The 27,741-nt window shown below is 28.2% G+C and overlaps 1 protein-coding gene across 1 annotated transcript; it reads left to right on the forward strand.

Moving 5' to 3' along the window:
• Positions 1-25,556, forward strand: LOC119683731 (calcitonin gene-related peptide type 1 receptor-like; the record flags this gene model as incomplete). The annotated part of the gene is given in 7 exon segments (XM_038097540.1): positions 1-107; positions 215-306; positions 8,292-8,418; positions 8,787-9,013; positions 9,352-9,528; positions 9,916-10,039; positions 25,350-25,556. Coding segments are annotated over 7 exon segments (998 nt in total), but the record flags the coding sequence as incomplete, so codon positions are not given.
• Between the last annotated feature and the right edge of the window lie 2,185 nt (positions 25,557-27,741).

Here is a 27,741-nt window from a genome sequence, read left to right on the forward strand (position 1 = left end):
GGTATGCACACAAAGAGTGTGATGAGGACGGAGAATGGTTTAAGCATCCACTAACAAACAAAACCTGGTCCAATTATACAACCTGTGTAAATCTGGATGATTTAGAGGTACATATTACAAAGAAATTTATATAATTTACATGCAATTTAAAACAATTTTCGTATTAGTATTATTAATATATAAAAAAACGTTATTTTGAAAACTTATTTTACAGTGGAAGCACAGCATTAATCTTATATCTGAAGTGGGCTATTGCATATCATTAATAGCAATATTACTATCACTAGCGATATTGGGATATTTCAAGTAAGTTAAAAATAATTTAATTTTAATAAACTAAGTAGTCTATGAAAAATATGAATATTACATAAATTCTAAGAAGTATGTAATTTCTTTAAGAACTTGATATCCGTACTATGTAAATTCTTATCTACTTCTCGACTTTACAATACATGCACAATTTTATATTTTTCAATTCATTGAAAAAAAAAAAATTCTTTTACAAAAATGAAAAAAGTTTTCAAACAAAGCCAATTCTCATTCGTTTGAATTTTAAATCTCAATAAAATCAAAAACAGATTAAAAATTAAATAAAAAGATTTTTAATAGAAAAAGATACTTTAATTATTTGCAGCAGCTACGCTTAATTATATAATTTTTTTTTGGATAAAGGTTTCGTTTTATTGAGAGTGAATCCTCCCTGCTTATACGATCTTTTAATTTCTTTTTCCAAAGCATTAGCTCTTAACTTTATTAAATATAGGAAACACTCTGTATATAAAATTTTAATCAGCTGCAATTGTATGCAAGTATGTGATTCTTTCATTCTACGTAGAGCATAAAGGTTCTGCTATCAGTTGCAATCTAACTCTGTTGTGAAAATAACCGTTAATGTTGTTAAAACAGAAATCATCTACGAGCTTTATACGAAGTAATGTCCACGAAACACCCTGTATGTAAAACTCTTATTAGCGCTAATTATACGTATGCATGTGATTCCGTCCTTTTTGGTAGATATAAGGAGGTAAAAAACTTTTTATAGTTTTTATTTCGCATTTCATTTACCGCCTCAGAATAAGGACCGACACACCGGAGTATCTGCTCCAATTAATTCGGTTAAATTATTTTTTATTTTACTATTTATTGAAGAAAAAAATTGGAATGCATTCCTGTTACCTTAAAATGCAAAAGTAATTTGCTAATTAGATTAAAATAAAAGAATCGCTGTACTCGACCTTGTGGAGCCCATCACAATGCAAGCTTGAACAGTTTACCGTCTTCTGTAATAAGTCCAAACACACTTTTAAAATTAAGTTTACTACTCCATCCATGTTTCTACATATTAAGCAGTAAAGGTTCAATCTTAATTAGATGAAATATATTTTGAACAGATTTAAACAATACTCATTAAATGTAACTTAATAATTTATAGTAGTTGAAACAATTAGTGTGATTAAGCTTGTTGAAATGTGATTAAATAAATGTTTTCTGAAAACTGCTGACAAATAAAAAATTATCGTTCGGAATACAAACTTCACAATTCAGTGAAGAATAATTCCGCATTGCTATATATGTTAAAACATAAAAAAATTATTAATCCATCAAAACAAATTTCATTGTCTTCAGAGCAAATCCCATCAAATGCACTAGAACCATTCCCATTAGAAAAAAATTTTTATTATTAAAATCTGATAGATAATTTTATGGTATGTATTTTTTGTATATGATTTCCGGTATCATGTCCGCTAACGCTACGAGATACCATACATGGTCCATTCGATCAGTCCAATTTTTTAGATCGGACTATTTTTTACAATAAATGTGGCCGTATAGCATCAATTATGGCATGAATATTGGTTTTTAATGCTTCAAGAGTTACTGAGCTTCAAAAGTTGTCATCAGAAATCAATGAGTTATCATAGCCCCATAAAAAGTAATCGAAAGGCGTAAAATCGCACGAACGAGGGGATTAACAGACCAGTTAGTTCATAGTAGCAACTTCTGGAAATAAACTTGTTACCAAATTGATTGCACAATAAATTGTTAATTGTTTCTTAAGCGCCCTATATATTAAGTAGCGCCATCTTATTTGAACCAAGTGCCGGATATGTTTAACTGATTAATTTTGGGAAATAAAAATTCAGTCAGCATAACTAGATGGCGTTCGCCCTTCACCGTAATAGCAGCTCCTTCCTTCCTTCCTTAATGCCACCAACGTACAAACCGTACCAAACAGTCAATTTTAATGGATGTAATGATAATTTTGCTAATGTCTCATTTTCACAATTTTGCTCATTGATGTAACTAATATGTTGACCGTAAAATAGACGAAGTGCTGTATAAACTTCGCGAACAGATTTTTTTTTTCAAAGAAAATCACCACAATTTGGAAGCATTGATGAATTGCCAAACCTTACTGTACAGAAATGTTAACACAGTTTGACATGCTAAGTTGTCAAACCATTGTTATTGATATCTATAGGTCTCATGCAGCTAAAAAAAAAAAAACTCTCGATATATTTTATGCACTTTTTTTAAATTATAAATTCACACTAAGTGTATTCCGAGTCCGAGTAAATTCAAAAAGTACTCGGATTTTGTAAATAAAACACACAAATTTAAATTTTATTCCAAATTTATTTTATCTTCTTCAAAATATGCTCCTTCTGAAGCGATACACATATGCCAACGCTTAACCCAATCTTCCATACACTTTTCGTAGGCCTGTGCAGGTATGGCTTTTAGTTCCTTCAGCGAATTCTCTTTTACCGATTCAATCGACTCAAAACGCTTAGCACGAACAGGCAATTTGAGTTTCGGGAACAGGAAAAAGTCGCACGGTGCCAGTGCCAGATCTGGCGAATATGGTGCCTGAGCGATGACAGTGGTGCCGTGTTTGGTCAAAAAATGGCGTACAACAATTTTCCACAGTAAAAATCGCTAAATGCACTTGAGGTAGTCTCACATTAACATTTTTGAAAAAGGTCTATTACTTAAGGAGTAATTAACGAACAACAAAATCTGGATACTTTTTGAATAGAAGTTATATCGCTGTCTAAAACTTATTCCGGAATTGTGTGGAAGCGATTGGCTGTTTAAAGACTATTGTTCACATAAAACTGTCTTGAAACTTACATATATAAACTTATAATTTATATTGAAATCTAATATATATAACATTTCCTTATAATAAATTAGTTACGCTTAAAAATTTTCATATTAAGTTCATATTTTCAATATTTTAAGCATTTTAAGCATTTTCCATATATTTATTAAATGAAATATTTCGTGCAACTTTATTCATAAATACGATTCTGTACTGAATTTCGATTCGTTCGCTCTTCGAATTGCTTACACTCGAAAACTTCCTTTTCCGCTTGAATATATTTCAATGGAATATGTGACCTTAATAAGCGTTTCTCTCAGACTTGAAGAGCTACATTACAAAAGCGCTATTACCTACGTACATCGATGCCATATGACGTAAGGACGCGGTAAGTTGGGAGCGTTAATAATCCACCATAATTGATGTTTTGAATTTCGAACATTTCCGCAATTCGGCAATTTCTTTGCACTTGCGAATTTTTTCATTTTTTTTCTATTTTCAAAAGAATTTGCAAGTATATGAGTGTATAGTTTTATTTGACATATACATACACGTACTTATGCATACGGTAAACAAATTTTCATTAAGGAAAATATGAAATAAGTAAAAAGGAAAAACTGAAAATGAAAATGAAATAATGTACATTTTCACTGGAAACGGAAGCGCACCTTTGTTTGCATGCTCAGCAATTGGCAATTGTGAAAATGGGGGCATTAAGCATAAATGAAAAGGTGCTTAATAAAAATGGCGCCGATTTTGGTATGCATTTGTGTGTGCGTGCGTGTGTATGTGTATATGACTTATAACTTGTCATTATTAATGAATTTTTGATAAAAGTGCTCGATTGCTGAGTAATTGCGGAAATGAAAGCACAATTTTCTATTTTTGACAGGATATCGATTAATATTTTTGCACATTGAAGTGTCTGTAGAATTTTCTTAGACACAATATATATGCTACTAACATGTTTTGTGTATACGAAAAATTAAATATTCTAGATGTATTTCTTCAGTATTTCTGAGTTTTGTATATAGAAATTATGGTTCATTAAAAAAATATATGTAAAAATATTTTTATTTGAAGCTCTTGTTATTACACTTAAGTAAAATAAAACCCATCAAAATAACATAAAAACATTTAATGAACAAATATGTACTTAAATTCGAAATAGTCACTTAAAGTCCTTTTACTCAACAAGGTTTCGGCACATTAAAAATACTCACAAAAATGTTTTATGACCTAATTTTTATGCAGGACTTGTAGTGTTTTGTTTTCCCCACAGTCTTACTGCCTATGGCAAGTTTTATGCATGCCAGGGAAATTGTTTGCAGTAACTTTCAGGTACTGACTAAACACTGCACTTGTTCAGCGCTTGTTTATACTTGCATAAGGCATATATCTGCAGCACCCAGCACTCAGAACACAGAACGCATAACCCACTAAAATACACAATCAAGCGTATGTTAAATTCTAAATAAACAATAAAATGTAATTAGAATTTATGTGTTCTAAGCCCAACATACTTATAGCACCCAAATGCAAATTTAATTAAATTTTATGTGTCAACATATTAAATTATGATTTTACATATGCTTTCAGTTCAGCTAAACATATTTTTTTCGCTTGTACCTCGTATACTTTGCAGTATCTTTTAATAGAATTCCCTACGGCAGTGTATGAGCATTTATTCTCGTAAAGTATGAGCAACTTAATTATTTTTTAAATATAATTTTAAATATAAAAATATTTCAAGGCATTAAAATTTCTTTTTTAACGAAAAAATGTGTAGAATGAGAAAAAAATTTCGGTATGAGAATATTTTAAACTGAATTGCTTAGCATAAAAAATTTTGTATGAGAACGTGTTAATGCGAAATTCATTAAAATATTAACACGTTCTCTAAAATTAACATTTTAATTTTCCTTCAAAAAAAATTTTTTAATAATAAACTACAGAAAACCATACTAAAACTGCAAGCCAGAAAAAACTACTTAAAGTATTCCTTACAAGAGAAGGATACCAATCATAATACAAAAATTTTTAGAAAAGAGTTTTTTTAGTAGTTTCACTTTTTTTTCCATTCATTTATTTGTTTTATCTTTTCTTAAATGAGACGAACAATATGTTTTTTAATTTAATTAATTTAATTATTAAATTAAAAATAATATAATATATTTTTAATTTAATATTAAAATATAATATATTTATTTAATATATTCGAGTAAACTCCGTCTATTTGTCAACAATAATGTCTTAGAGGAAGTAAAAAAGTTCGAGTGTTGTTGGTACTGATAATGGAACCATCATGGATATGGCCTACCGTCTACGAAATACAAAAAGTATGTTTGAAGAAAGAAAGTGTGAAATCAAGTACAATACGTTTTAAGACTAAGATCAATATTCTTAAAACATGTGTCAAAACGACTCTCTTATAAAGCTGCGAGACATGGTCTATCAGCAGAGCAAATATTAAAAAAATACAAACATTCATGTACAGAAGTTTGAAACACATTATGCGCATTTAATACCGAGCAATTATTTCGAATTCAGAGTTATGGAGAAAAGCAGAACAACTCCCAGTGGAAGAAGAAATCAAAAGGCATAAATATCAATGATTAGGTCACGCGTTTAAAAGACTAATCAATGATATCCCTCATGCTGTACTGGAATACAACTCACAGGGCCAACGTAGCAGAGGTCGTCCTAAGTTAACGTGGAAAAGAATGGTTGCGAGTATAACAAACAAAATGATAAATCATCTCAGATACATAGTGAGACACAGGAATGAATAAAAAAACTATGTGAAATCAATTTTTTAAAATAGATTAAATTTGTAAATTACATATATGTGATAATAATAACAAATAATAATTACATATTATAATAATTTATTAGATATACAACTTTTGATTATAAAAAAACAAGTAAACTTTTAAATTTAAAATTTAATCTGAAATTTTAAAAGGTTGAGTTACTATAAGATAAGTGACGGATAGTTTATAAATAATACTTTGCAACTTATAAAAAGAGATGTAATGTTACTTCTTCAGGTTGCTCAATTATATCAGGTGTTTTTGTAGCTGCATGAGAACTATCAATATCGATAACTATGGTTTGACAGCTGAAAATGTCAAGCTGTGTTGAATTTCTGTTCAGTAAGATTTGATAATTCATCATAAATCGTTTAACGCTGAAACAACGCTTTTAAATTATGGAAATTTACTGTGAATAAAATAAATCTATTCGCGAAGTTCATAGAGCACTTCGTCTATTTTAAGGTCAATATAATTAATCTTTATCGCACTAATTTGACTAATTTGACAAAACCATCATCCATTCCTTAAAATTAAATGTATGATGTGATATAGCATTTTTGTAGTAGTATTATTTCCTTATTTTTATATGATTATATGTTATGTAGTTCCAAATGTGGATACTCATTCACCAATATGCAATTAAATAAATATTAACTATTTTTGATTGTATTTACTTTCTCGTTTAAGTTTGTCACTGGTTTCTAAAAGATTGTTACGAATTTCACTTCCAAATTGATTTTAAGATTATTTTAAGGATTATTAAATCGTTTTTTGTAGAAAATGTGTAGTTCATCCTACTGAACAAATAAATATTACTTAAATTACTTAAGTTAAAACAAATATATATATAAATATATTTTACCACTCGTTAATTTCTTATGCAGAAATTCTTATGTACTTGACTTTCGTTGACTAAGAAAGCAAGATACCATTGTTGCAAGATTTTCTTCCTTTCTTGTAAAATTACTTGTGCTGATCTGGCTTATTATTTTAGTTTATGAATACTAATGAATATTTATCAAGGTAAATAAGTAATTTGCTAAATGGTAATTGTAATTCTGTATCAGTAATAATTACTAAAGCATCATCTGCACATGATAATATTGCTATTTAAATTATAATTAATTATTTTTATTACAAACAAATATTTACGTATTTAAATTTAATCACAATAAAATATGCTACTGTAATACTATGTTCAGACAAACTGTAATTTCGCAAAAATCTTAATTTCATCTTCGTTTCAAATTATCAACTTTAAAATTTCAAAATAAATTAAGTTGTTTTTTCCATACAAAATTCAGTTTTAAAGTTAGAACGAAATTAAGGAAAAGGACCTTAATTTCGTTGAAACGACGGCTGAAATTAAGAAATATTTCAAATGCAACTATGCGTTAGATAAATTTTAAGCAAAAGATAAAGTTGAGATAACGAAAACCTGACATTTTTATATATGGTGTTTATAATACAATTATATACCATATAATATAATTTTTACCGCTCGATTTATAAACAAAAAAAATATAATTTCTTTAATTTGTTGCAGTATGAACACTTTCGAAATTAACTTTATTTCATTTTTACGAAATTAGGGAAATTTTGCTGTCTGAACATAGCATAACACAACTTATTGGAACATGAATACTAGGTTGTTTTAGTGTTTTATATACTCTGCTCATCGGTCGTTTCATTCACATCTAAACGATTTGCAGTGTATTCTGGTATCTATTTTAATTGCATCTTTATTGCCAAATTCTTATGTTTATAAACGAATTACACGTTGTTCTTTTGCTTTTCTGTGAGTGTGTCTTTTTTCTCGATCTGCTTCCATTCCAACTTCTTTAATAAATTTAATTTTTTATTTCTTAACTTATCATAAAAACAATTTTCTTAATACTGTAATATATCAGGTTCAAGTACAATCCATAATTTACCACTCTCGTCTAAACAATATTCAAACTAAAATTCATCAAAGTTTGTAGAATAATTTTTTTAACTCTAAAATTATCATGAACTGTTTGTTCTTCTAATACTGCAATCTATCATGTTCAAATGCAATTTTCAACCTTCCAATCTCGTCGAAGTCATAATCAAATAAAAATTCATCAAAATTGGTGGAATAGGGTCAAAATTTATAGCTGTGTACAAATATATGTAGATATGTGTTTTAAAATAAAAAATAAAGATAAAATAAATAATAAAAATAGTTGAAACCAAAATAAATTAGATATATGTATTTTTAATACAATAATATTAAAATATTTTTTTTTTGTATATTTTACAGCTTAAATTATTTTTATTTTATTTTAATTTACATTTTCGTTTATAATGTTTATTAAAATCTAAATAAATTATTAACTTACTTCCAGATCCTTGAAATGCGCACGTATAACACTGCACATGAATCTATTCACTTCCTTTGCAGCTAACAACTCACTATGGTTGGTATGGTATTTAGTGATAATACCAGATACAGAACTACTACATCAGAGTCCCGTAAGTCAATTTTCAAATCTAATGAATTCACTCATAAATAGTAAAATTAATCATTTATCCAACTATTTTGATATTAAATAAAGCAAATTCTATCCTTCATACAAAATAAGTCACTCATCATTCCTGCTTCATACAATCGTTTATTTTGATTTAAACAAATGTTAGTACTCCTATTACCCTTAACCTTAAATGCCGTGCTTTTAGCAATTCATCAATTCCCCAGCTACCCCTACACATTGTCACCTACAAACAATTGAGGCTTGGCTCCGTTCCATTGTTGTTGAACAATATACAGTCATTCATATCCGTTCTCAGCAAATCGACTCCAACGCTTGCACTCACATTTGTCTCTGCTTTTCCATTTACAGGCCACTTGCGTTGCACTGCACATCATACTACACTACTTCCTTCTGACCAACTACTCATGGATGCTCTGCGAGGGTTTTTATTTGCATACGGTGCTGGTATCCGCATTTATATCTGAAAAAAAGTTGGTGAAATGGTTGATTGCATTTGGCTGGGGTTCGCCAGCTATTGTAATTTTTATTTATAGTTTGGCGCGTGGACTTGGCGGTATTGGTGATGAAGTTGTGCAGTAAGTATGAATAATGCTGCCAAAACTATGCATAGAAAGTTTTATATATAGTATATATATAGCAAAAAAGTATTATAACACATATATTGAAAACTTTAACACCAATGTGATATAAATGGTAACGAAAAAACTGGGTTCGATATTTTGCTTAACCAAGGAAACTTTTCTGAATGCAAATACCATCAGGAATTTTTCTGAGCTGAGAGTTTAATTAGTTTTTGTTATAAAAAATGCAAGATATTAAATCTGCTTTCAGAATTTTTATTAATACCTTCCTGTTACTGATTTGTACATTATTCCATTCTTATGCTTCCTTTCGTTTTTCATTTTTTCACCAGCTGCTGGATGAATTCTACTGATTATACCAATATTCTCGTTGTACCTGTTTGCATTTCAATGTTCCTCAATTTGCTTTTTCTGTGCAATATTGTGCGCGTAGTGATGCTTAAGCTTAAGGCTCCAGCCAGCATTCAAGGAAACTGTGGGCCATCACGTACTGTACTGCAAGCATTTCGGTAAGTGTGCACATAAATTTTTAGTTTTTATCTTCTTTCCATCAATTCATTTTCATTATCGCTTTAAGCATATCGGCAACATTCATATTAACATATGCACATGATTGTCAGTAGTTTGAGTTATAAAAATGGTGCCTCGGGGCGTATGAGTAGCAACAAGCAATAATTTGCTAAGCAATTAAATTAAATTTCTGGAAATTTTAATACTTAAACATGCAAATTAAATACCTTTAAGGTCCAAATAGCTTAAACAAATATGTATTACAATAATTGGATTAAAAGTTTTTAGTAAAATTTATATCAAGAATGTTTTCTTTAATATTAATAATAAATATTCCAAGTTGAATTAATTTTTAGTACAAATTTTGCATACTAATCACTTTACAGCGCCACATTACTACTTGTGCCACTTTTGGGCTTGCAGTATATTGTGACACCATTCCGTCCTGATCCTGGCCACCCATGGGAGCACACCTACGAAGTTGTATCAGCTTTTACCGCATCCTTTCAAGTAAGTGCAGTAATTTAATTATCTTTAAATAAATGTAGGTGTTGATGTCGAAAAATATTTTGAAATTTTGAAAACACTGTAGAGTCAAAAAATATTGAAATACTAAAATATAAGCTAATTAAGTTTAACTGAAATTATTCTGCCTAAGAAAATAAAAAGAATTAGATAAAAAGAATTCGATATAAAATATCACACATTTAAAGTAATAAAAATAAATAATATTATTACATGTTTTTAAAAAGCTGTCGAATAATTAGAATACATAAGAAAGTTATATTACACTTCATTCATGCCTTTTAGTCGTGAACTTAGCCATAAAAGATTTGCTTAAAAAACAAAGTAGAGTTTTTACTATGTTTGTTAAGTTTTATTTAGCTAAATATTTCCTACAATGGACATAATACCTATTCTTAGAACAGTTTCCAACTTTTACCTCGAGTCTTGACACAACTCTCTTTGTACAACTCAGGCGTAGTGTGACTGAAACAACTGTCAATATAAATGAAAATATCAATATAAATATATGGAATAACCGGGCTAGGTTAGGTTAGGTTAGGTTAGGTTTCTCGGTGATCCCTAGTGGATCCACTTACGCCTATTGGGCCATTGTGATGCCGTATATAAATAATAAAAACCTCAGGGTTTAAAACCACCTAGAACCTTTTGCGAAGCATAAAATGCTATTTAAAGCCCGATCCTGTAACTGGTCCAGATCCTCAAGGAAGGGGGCTCCTAGAGTACTAAATCGTCGACGTGCATGAGCTGGACAAAAACACAAAAGATGAGATGCACTCTCATCGTCCTCCCCACAGCTACGACAGATTTGGTTGAAAGGAAGTCCTAGTCTTCTAGCATGGTTCCCTAGTTTACAGTGTCCTGTAGTCAACCCTACCACAAGACCAATTAGAGTTTTCGATTTCCTTTTATCGGAAAGTGGCCAGATTGTATACAGATGTCTACATATCGTTGAGTCTTCCCATCTTTTGTTTAATAACTGGGCTAAGTCATAAATTTTATTTACTGATCAACTTACTTGTTTTAGTCAGTAAAAATCTGAACATATTTTTTGGTATTAATGTAAACTATATATTGAACTATATATATAGTAATCTATATAGTAAACTATATATTAACTATATATTATTATGATGGTTGTGCCAAACCATCATTGAAATAATAATTACTGGTATTTCTGCTGCAAGAGACATACACAAATATAGCCAATTGTAACGAAGAGAGTTCTCCGTTATTATTTGTTTCAGGACCATGAAGAGTAGAAGATATTTAACAGGCGTAGTAAGCTACACATTTAACTATAACTGAATGACTGGCTTAAAATGAATGTATTCATAATATATGCATATAATGCTCTAGTACTATATAAAATATATATATAGTAACTATAAAATTAATATTAATATAAATTAATAAAATGTAAATTATTTAACAGAGAACCCTTTAGATAAATGCTCTATCTCCTTCAGAGAAACTGTAAAACATTATAAGATGCGTTATTTAGATATGTGAACATTATCTGCTATTATTCATAAAGTGATTTTACCCACAATATATGTCAAACGATATTAAATATGTACATTACACTACATTCATATAGTCATGTAGGGATTTTACCTATAATTCATTTAACAGACTATACACTCTAACTCCTTCAGAAAAACTGTCAAACGATCCTTAATACGAACATTGATTGCTAATAGCATATATTCATGATGTACTATTTACTAACTATAAAATATTAAACAGAAAACCAACTCATTTCATGCTCTAACTTCTACAAAGAAGCTGTCAAATAATATTTAATAAGGATATTATCTGCTAAAGGCACTTCTTCATGAGATAGGTTACGCTTGATATTGTAACTGTTGCAAAAACAATTTATCCAAAATGCATATGCAATTTTTTGAGTTGATTGAATACTAGCAACTAAATAATACCCAAATTAAAAATAAAAATTATAAATCTGTTTAAGAACTAATGAATTGTTATACGATCCACTGAGGTCGAGTATACTAACATTCAGAAGATATAACATGAAAGCAATAATGTAACAATAAAATAATAACAACAAAAATTTAATTAATTTATTGAAATTTGGAAGACCATACAACGCTGTTTCGAGTATTGCCAAGTACTTATCATCAGTGATCTTAGGAAATATTCAAATTTTTATTTAATTAGCTTATAGTTCATAATAGACAGCTAATTACTGTTTGAGTTCTTTCCACTTTTATAATATATTTGCCATTAATTGCAAATTCTGGCGTTATATTCAAATTAGCAGCTCTAAACCGATCACATCAACTGATTGCTGAAGAGAAAATTTACTGTACTTGAATATTATAATATTTGATACTTATAAATCCTGTGCGTAACAACTATCCACAAGTAGATCATGACTATTGATAAAGGTTCAAAGCTGGTGTATCCAGAACTCTGGCTAATATTTGGTTGTTGTCAATCCTACTTCAACATTACAAATGATCTGTATCAGGAAAATAATATAATGTGTATCAACTGCCTACAGATACAACATGATTTTTGAAGCCTCTAAGCTGATATCCACAAAGTTCTGTGCGTACCAACTTTTCACTGGTTTACACAAATTATTTATTAAACTTGCACTGCAACAATCGTCCTACATATTTTTTTCATAATATTAAAAATTAATCTCATTTAAAACTTGGTTTAATATTTTTATTCAAATTCCTACTACAGAGTACTTCCAAAAGTGATACTGATTTCTTTAAAGTATTTAAAAACTATACATCTAAAATTCTTTTTCTTGAATTTTCACAGAATAAAAACTATGAATTCTTATAAAATTTTATTCAAGTTTTTGTTTGTCTTAATAAATATATCGTTTCACCGATTTAAAGTTTAAAAACGGATCAACAGATGAATGAACAGACGACGTTTTCTTCTTAGTCAACCTACCATAAAGCATTCAGAAAGTTTTCTTAAAATATTTATAATGAGAATAATAAATTTAGAGAGAAGATAAAAGCAAAACTGCAGTCGCATTTAATTTTGATCTCTGTAAAGTATATTGTCCACACTTAAAAGCTATAAAAACCTTATTCACTTGAAAAGATTTGAATGGGACAGCATAAAAACAACTGCACAAATAAAAGTACTTTGTAAAAGAAGAATATAAATAAGATGCAGTGCAACTTACAGGAAATGCAGAATATTAAGTATCTTAGTAACAGAATAATTTAAATCTTTTAAGTAAATGAATTCTTATTTAATTCCTAAAATTGTGTTAAAATCAGTTAAGTAAATTTTAAGTTCATAGTACTTCATGGGAACTGCTCAAGGGGAAACCTTTCGTCTGTCAGTTGTCATAAAAGTTTCCTCTGCGACATAAAAACACTACCATCACTACATATTTTTATAGTACCTAGAAGCATCTGGAACTTTTTACTTGCTCAGCAGATAACATAGAATACATTGCATTTAATTCATGTCTAGTAAAAAGTTAAGTATAAAAATAAAAATTAAAAACTTATGAAAGGATTAGCTAGATTTTTAAATTTAAATTGAAAATATTTTTACTCTCATTAACTAAATGTTTTGTTTGAAATATTTTTCTTTTTTTATTTATTTTTTTTTCTTTAATCAGAAGCAGAATAATTTACAAGTCCTTTAAATCATAACTGAGATTTATTGTTCCATAACTTTCATCACATTTACATGGGAAGTCAAATATGAATTCTGCATATTATGTCATATATAAATGGGTTTGTCCGCTTGTTTGTGTATACAGCAAGCGAAAAGGATGCACTTATGCTCCTCTATTTTTAAATGCATCTAACTGACATGACTGCAATTTCGCTTAATGGGAAGTGAGCTCACTTTTATGTATGCGTACTCACAATTTTGTATGCATATAATTACGTAGGAAACCGCATATAAATTTGTTTTAATTTTACTCAGTTTAATAAAAAGTCAACAAGCTGCACACAAGTAGCGAGAAGTCACCCACCCAGTAGAAAATATTGTCACCATTGAAGAAATAAAATATGTCAGAGCAATTGAAATATAGCTGAAACAATATTCATTTGACTGTCACTTTTTACTTTGAATAGGACCATTAAAAAACATTTATTTTATATAGCAAGAAAATAGAGAATAATCAGAAAATTCTGTTTCTAAAACAGGATCTATTCTGTAAAATACAACTATAAAAAATACAATGCTATCAACATACATTAAACACTGTAGCGGCATCTTTTAGCCGTACTTTTTAATATATCCAAATAGAAGGGTGAATCATTCTATAAAATACCAAAGCGGAGTAAACACTGAATACAGTTTCCATATCTTATTGTTCCTTGACCAACCACCTATTAAGTTGAATTTCTTAAACATCTTATAATTTCATTATTTAAAATGAGACCCCAAAAAATCTAAATATTTGTAAAAAATTAAATATATACTACACAATACATTAAATATGATAGGCTCAGGCTATAACATACTTTCTCACAAAATTAACAACACATTTTAAACACTTCATAAAATTAGTAATTGATAGATGTAAGACGCCCCTAAACCTTAAGAGAAATCGTTGAAAATTCATTAAAGAACAGAATACAGTTTTCTGGTAACATGTAACATATTTACCAAATAACTAGAAATTTATTTTAGTCCAGATAAGTAACTTCAGCAATTTAAAAAAAATTTTTATCTCATGATTATGTCATGATATGCAATTATAATGCCCCAATAGTGGTCAATTATTGCTTAGTCTGATGAAATGATAAACAATAATCCAGTCAAGGCGTAAAGAGCGGTTTTGAGAATACCTCGAGTTAAGAAAGAGTAAAAGTGCTCAAGTGCACTGGCTCAAGTAGCTTCAACATAATATAGATAGTCTTTAGATTCGCTTCGGAAAGGATGAGGAACATTCAGTTCCTAAAGCCTTTATACAAAAATATACATATATTTTTGTACTATTAAATAAAATTGCATGAGTTTATTTTTGGGTAATATTGTGTAAAGGATCTACATGTTGTACCAATTGTGTACAATACAATATGTCTGAAATAAAGGAATCTTGGAATATATTATACATGCATACCCTGCTTGGAAGACGACTACACAGAAAACAAAACAGACAAATAAAGGTGTCTCTAAATCAATTGTTTTGTATTCAGTGATGAATTGGAGTGATTTATGTATGATGGTGCGATTAGTATACATTTGGCAAGAAAACCATAAATTACTAGAAAACCACAGCTTTTGTTAGAGCCCCTTAAAACATGCGAACATGAATTACTATTCGCGTGTAAAACTTTAACTCGTTAACCCGTATGATGCTTTTTTGAGTCATCATAAGGCCATTATTCACCTCAAATGTTAACATATCTGCAATTTTAGATTTTCTTGATATATAACAAATATTATAACAGGCATTAATGCAAACAAATTGATCAAAAAATAAAGAAATTATGGCGTTTTCTAAAGTTATAGTTCAGTGACATGCATCTTTATAGATAGTGCATATAGTATCCAACTTCACACCGCATTTCATATTGTGATGGATAGAGAAAGGTTTAACGTTGTATTAAATTATAATTAAAGTTCATCTATATTTTCTGGTAAAACTATAAGTAGCAAATTATGGATAATATCAATGTTGAAGTATACCGTAAAGATATCAAGAATATCAAAAATTTAATAATCAGAAAAATTGGAACAATCAAACATCTAAGGATATGTATCATTCTAGCTGTTTTTAAATAAAATGTAGAAGGCATAGTAGTGTTGCAAACTCGGTTCGTCTGCTAGTTTACATCCAAATATAGAATGAACAGATGTTAGCTTCAGTTTTTTGAAATACATTGCTTTCCATATAGCGGTGGTACGAAAACCAACAGGCTGCCCTACTTATCACTATCTAATCTCAAAGTAATCACTAACCGCATGGGGCGGTACGCAGATCTTAGATCAATCATTGAATAATCATGAAGATTATCAGGAATACTCAAATTAGTCAGTGAGATGGGCGGAACTTTATACAATTCCCCCAGCTATCATAGAGTAAAAGTGCCCAGATGCACTAACTTGGAAAAGGCTTATAATAACATAACTAACGAATATATCTCCAGTAGTAAAACTGACTTTTAAATATTTGAAATTTCTATACATATTCATTACAATGATTCTCAACTGGGTTGGTATGCATATTCTTTCGTATACTAAACCTTCATAAGGAATTAAAATAATCTTCAAAGGAATAATAGCTCAAGAAGTATTTTACTTTACTTTAATACGCATTTTCATATGCGTTTGCACACACACAAATATAATTAAGTCTTCTGAGTATTATGACTGCTTAAGTAAAGAATTGCTTTTGAAGTTTATGTATCTGACAGTTGTTATAAATGACTTAAAGCAAAAACTAAAACATTACAAAAAAATATATACGACATAAAACTGCAATAAAGCAGTGATTAGTTGTGCGTGCGGGTATAAAAGTCGAAAACACTTTCTCATTGTAGTTGATTTATGTTCCTCAGCACAATTTCAGTGTGAAAATGATAGTATATAATCACATAAAAAGTATAAAAAGTAAAAACAATATTTAATACATTGCAAAAAAAAAATATTTTATATATATAAATATTGTGAAGCACCTATAATTCAATCGTCAGAAAACTTTATTATAGAAATTAAAATAAATTAAATAAGTCATTAATTTCCTAAGAAAGGTTTTATTTTTGTATTCGATTCGATTTTTCCGTAAGTCAAAATAAAATTCTATATAATATAATAACAAACAATATACAATAGTCAAAATTTTAGAAAATTTCGTAACAAAAATCTCTATTATTATTTAAATAAAATTATTCTTTACAAATAGATAAATCCAACCTGCAGCGCTGCTTAACATAAAAAATGTACACACTTAATGACCGAATGGAAGATTTTGTCTCAAACAAAAACATTTCTTTCTTTTGTAAGATAAGCATATATTAATAAAAATACAAGAAAATTATTAAAATAATATCAGTATATATCACAAACCATTTGATAGCCCCAAGGATAACAAGGATAAAGTATGGTTGCTTTGTTTGAAATGCAAAACAAAGCGCAAATGTGTTGAAAAGCTTTGACAAAAATATGGAAAACAATAAGAAAACCCAAAGATTATTATTATGTGATTTTGTGGTATCTACAATCCAAAATACAAGTGGTTAAACAAACCGAAAAGAGATTTACATATAAAAACATATACTTCTAAGGATACTAGTCTAAATACTTATGTATAAATATAAATAAACTAGGATTTCCTTAGCAAAAATAAAAGATAACAAAGGAACGGATTTCAACTTAAATGCTTTGGCAAATAATGCAAATTTTATTTAAAAATTTTCTTTCATCGCACGATTTGATATTTAAACCTAAAACTTCTGTTGAAAGTGTGGTTAGTTGATATTTTTAAATCAACACTTTTATTTCAAAATAAATTACTTAAAAATAAATTTTAGTAAAGAAAATACTAAACAAAACATATAAAAGCTTTTACACAAACATTTAAAAAAAACAACAATAAAAAAGTTAATAGTACCCAGAAAAGTCTATAGCCGAATATGGTCGAAATATTGGTTCTAATAACATCTTTTAAAACACAATAAAAATTTTTTAAATAAATATTAATTAACTATTGGCCAATTAGCACGTTTAAAAACAAAAATATTATTAAAAATTTGTTGGACATTAAAACAATGCATTATTAAAAAAATTGTTTATAATGGCTATAACCATTGCAGCTGACCTTTTCGACCACTAAATATATGACTTCCATGCAAACATCCTATCAGGACAATTTGTTTTTATAGTTTTTAGAATGCAGTGTTAGAATACGTTCTAAGACAGAAAATCTCTATATCCATTTTTAAAGATATTGCTTGACTACCTCAATTAACTGTTAACTCACATATCATATTCAACAGCAAGTTTATTTCAATTATGTTAAGTTATTATCTTAAAGTTATTAATAATGATTTAATTTCTTCTGTTTAAAATAAATAATGAATAGTGGATAGTAATTTTACCATCAAAATTATCGATCGGCTTCATAGATCGTCAAAATTGTTGCGTTTGGTATTTAGAAAATTCAGGAGTAAACAAATGCACATGATCTCGTTGCTCAGTGCTGATTTTTTTAATTAAAATATTATCTGATATATTGAAAAACGGGCATATTACTTTTGATTTCAATATAGTACCACTTAGATTACCAAATAATTCAATTGCTGCATAAGCCATTTCTTAGTAGTATAAATCTTCATGGTAGTTCGAATAATTTTTTCTGTGGTAATTTTTTCAATCAAGATTCTTTTTTAATGCACTTTTAGTGCAATTTTATTTCATTAATTTATATATTTTAATTTTTTATTCATACATCTTGAGCAAAATGTATAACACTCGAGAGTTAGTTATAACACTCTAGATATTTTGGTAGATAAACAAGATTACTGTGGTTGTAACAGTTTTTTTTTTTGTTTTAAGAGGTAAACTGTAATTTAATTCGATATATATTTTATGGAAAATATAAATGTTGACTAACACTACTTTTGCCAATAAATTTTGACAGATGGAGAGTTAATCTAGATTAAATTTAGATTTAACAATCGAAAATTTCATAAGTTTCATATTTACCAGCCTTCAAACTTTCTAATATTCAAGAATCAATACCAACGAAACACTAAATTCTTTATACATTCTGATCATGAAAAATCTTTAGAAAAGAGCACATACATGTCACCAAAGTACCCAAACCATTTACCCAATGTACTATTGGGTACATATTTTTTATTAATATATATTACATTTGCAATCTGGGCATATGCAATCTAGGCATATGCAAAAATTCATACCTTATTATGAACAGCGCAGAGGAAAAAGAAAGAGAACTATGTTGGAAAGGCTTACCAAGACTATCACAATATACAATGCTTTTAGGAACTTACAACCTAAAAGGCTTCAAGGATTGCACAAAACAAACAAAGAATAACTTTAGAGCTATTACAGGAATACTAACCAGTCATTGAATAATTACCTAACAAAGTTTGGAATCAAATCCAACTTAGGTGGCAGATACTGTGAAAAAGAGAAAGAAACCGTATACCATGCGGGATTGATACACAAACGGAAGCAACACTTAGGAGGGTATTTCTTAGAACATAGGAATTCAAGGCTAGGAAAATAGGCTCTATACTGTATTTCATTCAAGAAATCGAACTTCGAGAAACACTCTAATCCGACTAAGGGGTACAATAGATCTTTAGGTTGCAGTGTTCTATTCCTTTTTTTAATAATAACACTGTTACATATATGTTAATGTTTTTATATATATATTATATATTACACATAATATTTAATATATTTTATGTATAATAGATAACACATAATACTTAACAATATATATATATATATTAAATTAATATAAATACTTATATATAATTTTCATATTTATATGTTACATATATATTATTATTTGTTTGTATATTTAATACATTAAAATTTATTTAAAACAGAAATAGTAAAATTTAATTTATTTTAATTTAACTATTTCTAATTAGAAAACTATGATTTACGTCTGGCATTTAAATATCTATTTCATTGGTATTGCATCTATTCTTCCAGAATTTTAGTATTTACATAAAATTTCTCTTAATATAATTTTGTGATTATATAGTTCACAGTATGAATAGTACTATGAAATGATTTTTGATTAAACAAAAAAATTAAAACAATTATATCAGATATTACCAAATAATCAGAATAAAGTAACATAAAATTTTTGTAGGTACTAAGTTTATGTACAGAATTTATCTATGTAGTTGCAATCAAAACAACACCTCTGCATTCAAATTTAGTTTCATTCTACAATTCTACTGAAAATTCCATTATATACCAATAATATTAAGAATATAAAAATAAACATCAAATTCAGTTAAAAGATAACAAAACTTATTCCACAAGAAAAGTTATTAAAATTAATGTACGGTAAAAACACAACTGCTCTAGTGAAATTCAAGAAATCTGGTAATCTGGTTCTCTTATTCCAAGTAGTATATTGTATGCAAGTAAAATTTGCAATGTGACCTTTCAGGTGTTGAATCCAACTGACAACCATTAGTATGTAAATGGATTGTATGGCAACTTCATTATCAGATACCCTGCATGAGCATATGCTATGGATGCTTTGAAATGATGTTCCATTTACTTCATTAAAACTAAGAAACGCTACAAAATGTTATTAAATGTTGCACAGCTGCAAAATGTAATTTTTGAAGATTAAATTTCAAAATTTAACTATCTCAAATATTTTCATTGCAATTTAATGCAATTTATATTAAAAGAACTTATGTACGATTTAAGTCCAAATTTTGTGAATAAAAATATGTTAGTATTTTGTTATAAGTTTTAATATTAAATTTTTTAATAAATAATATGTTTCTGGAAAAATATTAAATCCATATTTGTATAATTATTTAAATAAATTTTGACTCATGTTTCTTAATCTATGCACATTAATCATTTTCCTTATTAAAACAAAAATTTTAATACTTTTTAGAGTATTGTTCCCTCGAGAAATTCGTGCCTGTCGCATCGTAAAAAAAGACTTCTGTCATTTAATATGTATTCGAAGATGTTATTATGCACTTACCTATTTGCATAAATACTTTAAAGACTTTAAATTTTATTTTATTTCATTCAAGTAGAATAAAAAATATAACCAAGTTGTAGTAAAAGAAGAAAAATAATAACAATAAATTATTTAACATCTTTATAATGCGGCCATAAAAAGCGACTCTTGAGTTACTTAATATTTTATGTTTTCATTTTAAGAGTTTTTTAGAGTTTTTTTAAGATATTTGTAAACGTTTTTTGGCAAGCATATGGAAGAAATTGATTTATTATTATAATTTCGACTAAAACGTAAGATAAATAAAATTTCCCTACTGTATAGATCTAGAAACTTCTACGAGTTATCTTCTCCTGTTTTGACTTTCATCAAAAAGTGAATTTAATTAGATAATGAAAACAGGAAGATGTAGGTATGGAAGCAGCAAACTGAAAAAAAATTTATTTATTTAAGACTTTAAGCCAAATAAAAAAACAAGATTTCAGTTTTGATATACTAATAAAAAAAAAGGCAGAGCTAAGTTGCTTTTATAGTCAACAAAAAAAATATTGCTAATGAATTAAGAAAAAAGTGGGAAGAAAAATACATGGTTTTTCATACCAACGAATCTCTTGTTATGATTCTATTCCTTAGTACAAGTAACGCGACTGAGACTGTCTAAAAGACAACAAAATAAAACAATGAAAAACCATCAAACACGATTTCGTGCTAATCAACAATGGGATTATAATCCACTTGCATTCTAGTACAACACAGCTGATGAGACTAGAACCATAAGTCATACTTTTTTAACAAGGATACAAAGATATCTTGAACTTAATACGCTCGTATCAATATAGCGCGTCGATAAAAGTCCTATATGAACAAATTTCGCTAGTTCTAAATGACGTCATATATTTAAATATGACTTTCTTCTTGTTCAGAAACAGGACCCACCTAAACCTGTGCTATTATTTTTGTCACGGTGACCACTTAAAAAATGAAGCACCACATTGAATGGGGACACAAATACCAACACTCTTCCTTGACCGATTTTTTATGTGGAGGACAACACGAGCTGTAGACACCTGGATACGATAGCACGAAATATTACTTCTGTTGAGGTGTCACATGTGAAAGAACACTTTTTATGAGTTGTACTCTAAAACAGTACAAGATGATACTCAAGGAATTTGAAACACCTTCTATAATAGGCATACATTAAATGAGAAATATTTTAGGCACTATCCTGAAGAGAAGTTTGTGTCACCATATTTTACCATTTAACTGAGAGACCCTTGTGATAGTTTAATCTATGATCTTTTTATTCAACCTATATTTTGAGACTCCTTATTGACAGATAATGTTCTCTTCATTTCTATAATTTTTTTTCACGTATAACTTTATAAGTTACTAATTGTCCTCGTTCTTTATCATCTTTCCCATTATTTTTTCTGTATATTTTCTGCATGCAAATTTGTTGTTAGTCTAAATACCCCATTACACTACAAGAAAAAGTATTCTATAATTTCGTATGCTATCAGTTTTTAATATAAAAGTTATTCTATATGTGTTATTGCTAAAAGCGGGCAGTTAAAAGAAGTAGTTGAGTTAGTTAACACTCAACTATCATATGGATAGTTGATTAAAAGTTAACTGAACTATGATATTCATCAGATTTATTAAAATCTTTAATTCCACATTATACTGCCGATTCAAATCATTCAAATCATTCAAATGTTGCATGAAAGAATATGTATTTAGGTATAATACGCCTACTATGAAAAAACGGAAAAATTGGTATAAATGAAGATTAATCACATCCAAGGGATATTGCTCCTTATCGATATTACGCTGCGATGAAATTGTGCAGATATAACGTCGATGAATCCAGACAGTGGAGAAGAAAAATATAAAAACTACAGTACATTGAGCTATTATTTATACCGAGTAGTATCTTATATGTTCTAAAGTCGGCACACATAATAGTCTTTATAAAGACATAAATATCTTTCTATATTAATAGAGGAACAAGTTAAACATATTAATAACATGTGATCTTTAATTTCCATTCAACCAGATTAAGCCGCAGCAACACGTGATGGGCGTTTCTTATAAAGTATTAGAAAAAAATTAAATGAAAAACTAAAAACATTTGCTTTGAATTTATATTTAAGTATTTTAGTTTCCCATTCATAACTTTAGAACATATTCCAGTTTTCGGCAACATTTATGGCCAAGTAATGGGACAAATTGCTTAATATTCACTTACAAGTTTTGAAAGCATCTCATTACCACTACTTTAAACTATTCCTTAAAAGTTTCCGGTGGTGAACGCGGTTTAAACTTCCTTAAAACCACGTATTCACATTTTCACCACAAGCAAAGAACAAAGTTTGTGCCCTTCATAAAAACCTTTTCGTTAAAAAATAGTTAGGAAACTCCACACTTGTTCTTACTAGTCTTTCACACTAAATAATACTTTTGTACATTATTATTAAATACAAACTGCAAAAACTAGTGCATATGTGCAATTAGAAAAATTCCTTAGGATATGAGTACGAGTTAAAGAAAAGGGACTAAATCCGAAATGCAAAATTAAATAAGGACAACAAAGATTAGAACTTTAAAATGAAGCTTAATAATTTTCAGTACAATAAAGAGAGCTTAAACAATATTGCTCATACCACCTGCTGTTCTGTAATAATTCATTACTCTCCTTTGTTATTTTCTAGAACTTAAATTCATTAGCATTTCTCATTTCCCACGCTAAGTGACCTTTTTGTTCCATTCAACCAGCATGAAAATTAGCCTTTAGCAAGAACAGTTCTTGAATATTGCCTAGGATACCGCATTGTTAAGCAGCACCGCATTTGCTTGAAAAGCATAACGAGCCATTAAAACCATTTTCAAATGAATTTAACAATGGTACTGATCCTGAATAAAAAAAGGAATTTACGATGAAAATGTTTTAAATGCATTTAATGGGGAAAAGTAATACTAAATCGAGATTCATAAATATTAAATACAAAATTATTCTTGTTTACATTACTTTTTCTTCACTTCATGCTCATTTATGAAAAAAACTCTTTTATAAAATATTTAGAACAATATTATTGCTAACTCAAAACTGAATAATATAGAAATACTTGTGAAAGCTATTTTAAGAAAAGTAATGTAAACAAAAGATGTTTGCCTTTTTTATGATTGAAATTCACTTTAATATCCTTTCCATGACGGTATTTTTCAATATAAATTTAAAAGGAATTTATAATCATTAAATCATTAAATGCTTACAATTATTAAATGTATAATTGCAAAAATAAAACCCATATTATTTTTTTATTAATTTGGACTTACGATATACAGTGATTATAATCTAAGTCAAAAGCGAATGTAAAAATAATTCAACGGTTCCAAATAAACCTACTGAAACTCTTGTTCTTAACCGTTTAGGAAAGATTCTTCCATTGGTTGCATGCCGACAATACGTTTCTTGAAGTTCCAGTCAAAAACGCACATATCGTTGAGTTTGTGCCGTCTTTCTTCGTCGTTTATATGCTCCAAACATATCCAAATAAAAAGTAAGTTTTTCAAATTTACACAACTCACGGTACATCCATAGAAATATAGTAGTAGTAGTTCCTCTCCTGTTAGTAAAATTACCCGTATATATAATCTACATTGTAACATAAAAACAGCTAAGCACACCTTGACAAACCTAACTTGTTTTTGTTTTTTAAACTAAGGTTTATGCATATAAATACAATCCATAACTTAGTATTTTCAGAGTGACCTTAGGAGTATTTTTAAATTGTATTGTGTGGAAACTTATCTCAGAACTTAAATACACCCTATGCTCCAGTAAGAGATACAGGAATTGCTGATGACGGTGATCTGATATTAAAATATAAATTATAGTTTTGACAACTCTACCAATCATTAAACCTAGCATTGAAAGATCACAGATCCAAATATATTCAGATACATACATAAAGATACATTTTATTGAAAAATAATATGCAAGATAACTTTCCAAAATGTTACGGTTTTTAAACTGCAGATTTTTTCCAAATTACTTTCCCTCAAAACAAATTTCTGCAGGCTGCAACAGACATCGGGAATTCAGCTGGAATTTTACATTTACTTAAATTAGTGGCACTTTCCTTCTTGCAGACACACAGCGGTCACTTGAAAGATTTTTTAAACTTTCTTTATGTATTGTTGATTAGGAGTAGTTTTTGGCGCAGTGCTCTATCATCGACCGCCATAATCATGGTGGTGTTCTTCTCTATCCATACATAATTTATAATAAGTGTCTGTAGTGAGTCTGTGACTTATTTTCATACTTCACATATATTTTTAAGAATGTCTACCAAATATTTTACAAAATTGGTAAAGATTTGTAATTTATCACAGTTATTATTTTAACTTCGCATAGATGGTTTTATTTATTTAAAAATTGTACATGATTTTTATTATCTTTTGCTTTGGGTAAATGAAGTCACGTATTATAACTGTTCATCATTTTTTTTTTAAACTTATTTAATGAAAAGAATTTTTTTTTTGTATTATTTTTAAGTAAACTTAATTGACTTCTTTTTTAAAATTGTTTTTCCTATTGAATTTTTTCTACTTTATTTGCAGGGTTTATGCGTAGCCACCCTATTCTGCTTTTTCAACGGTGAGGTCATCGCACAAGTGAAACGGAAATGGCGTACAGTATGCTTCAGTAACAGACCACGTGCGAATTCCTACACAGCCACTCAGGTCTCGGTAAGATTTTTATAGATGTCTGTGTTTGTATCTTTGTAATATGTGTACGTCTCGTGTATAAACGTAAAATTAAAGGAAAACTAATTAAACACACTTTTTGTGCTCAGTGTAAAATTTTCCATAAAATTGAGTCGTGAATTCAGCAATAAAATAGTTTTTTTACTTGAAACAATTAACGATAAATTAAAGTTATTTAATTTAATATTTGCTTATAGAGTATAAGTAATTGTAAACTACATAAATAGTTAGTTTAAATAAAGTTCTGAATCATTCGTGTCAATATTTTCAATTATCTTATAATTGAATCGAACAGTTTCTTTAATTAATTATAATAATATATTTTATGTATAATTATTTCAAATTTTGTTTGTTTACTTTTGTCAAATGAAATATTATTTTTTGTAAAACATAATATATTAGTTTTAAATTCTCCTTATTATTTTATAACAATTTTTCAGAAACCAAAAATTTTATTATTTATATAAAAGTTATCGCAGCCCAACAACAGTATGTAGCTCAGTTTAAAAGCTATTTCCTTTTCGAATTAATATCAAACCCAAAATATTGTTTTTTTATATAAAATAATAATTTCGTTGAAGAACTAATTAAATTTCAATACTTAAACATCATAAATACAATGCTTGAGTATGAACACAATTACTTTAATTTTAAAGTCTCATTTCTGTTTCCGACTTAACCATTTTGACCTAAAAACTCTGAAACTTCCAAGCATGTCAAGTGTTTGCAATTTACAATAAAGTTTTTCCGCTTTATCTCAATAAATGCAATTATCGTCCCGCCCGCAGTATTAAGTTTTCCTCACAATTAAACAATTTTGTAAATTAAGCCTTAAAATGTGGTCTCAAAGACAACAAAAGCGCACTTTGATTATATCAAAGGGAGTAAAATGTGAGAGAAGCGCGAACTCTTCCTACTTTTAAGGACATCGTTAGGAAAAATAACGAAAAAAAACTTTTAATTGATTAAGTTAAACTGTCAATAGTTTTCAAAGTTTACAAGAAGAACAAAGTGTCAGAAACTTTCTGTGATAAGAGTATTAAAATTTAATTTATCTTTAAATCGTTTATTTAGAATATATTCAAAGAAGTTTTGCTCTATCTGTTTCATACAGTTTAAATTTAATAAAATATATTGATTTAAACATTTAATAATGCATTATTTTTATTTACTATTTAACACTAAGTATTTTTAAATAAATAAATATTATATGAAATGTGTTTTATGTTGAGAGAAGAATATCATCAAACATTTAAAAATTGGCGAGCTAGCTTTGAGATCTCAACCATTAACATAACCTGCGGGATTATTAGCAATTATAACACATCACATAAATCCGTAACGTAGACTTATTTCTACTTTACTATATGCAGCAATATGGTCTTCTTCCATAGTAACAAATTTATTCCAATATGTATCTTATATTTCGTTGCCTTTTATTATAAGATGATTTATCTGTTACCTTAAAAAGTTTTAGTTTCATAATCATTTTTTCCATGCAACCAAACCTCCATTACTGGAGCATTGTTTTTGAATCTGCAAGCAAATATTTGTTACTAGAAGCCAGATCCGAACAATATTAAAGATGAAGAAATTTGAAACTTTACTACGTGCCATATTGCTAGTAGGTATAGTGGCAAACTTTGACTCGTTGTATGCAGATACGTCATGGGGTCTGACAACTATAATACCTGTATATGGAAACTCATCATTATGAAGTTTGATTGCTTACTTAAACTTCATAAAAAACTTAAAAAGCCTATCAATTTACTTAGACACCCTTTTTAATTTCCCCATGATAACCACTGAGATTGATTAAACAGTATTAAGCATACTTTAGCAAATAAATAATTGCAAAAATTAATAGAAGCGTTGAATACATTAATTAATTAGAAAATATTAATTTTCATTTGTTTTTGTTTATATTTTTAATTTACATTTATCTGATCATTTAAATTAATTTTTTTACACATTAATTTATATTAATTAAAATAAATAATTTTAATAATAAAATGATGTTAATATAAATTAGAAAATCTTAAATATATATTACCCAGCTAATAAACTAACATAGATGTATGTTTATTCTGCAAATGTATTGTATACTATATACAGTTTATGATTTAAATCTACAAATATATACAGTGGTCGCTTGAAAACTTAAACAATATATCACGTTAAAACTTTTTGTTTAACATTTATTATAAAATAAACAAAGTTCTAAACCATAAAGAACGTTCCTTTA

This window comes from Teleopsis dalmanni, chromosome 2 (assembly GCF_002237135.1).
Source record: "Teleopsis dalmanni isolate 2A chromosome 2, ASM223713v2, whole genome shotgun sequence".
Classification (NCBI taxonomy): domain Eukaryota; kingdom Metazoa; phylum Arthropoda; class Insecta; order Diptera; family Diopsidae; genus Teleopsis; species Teleopsis dalmanni.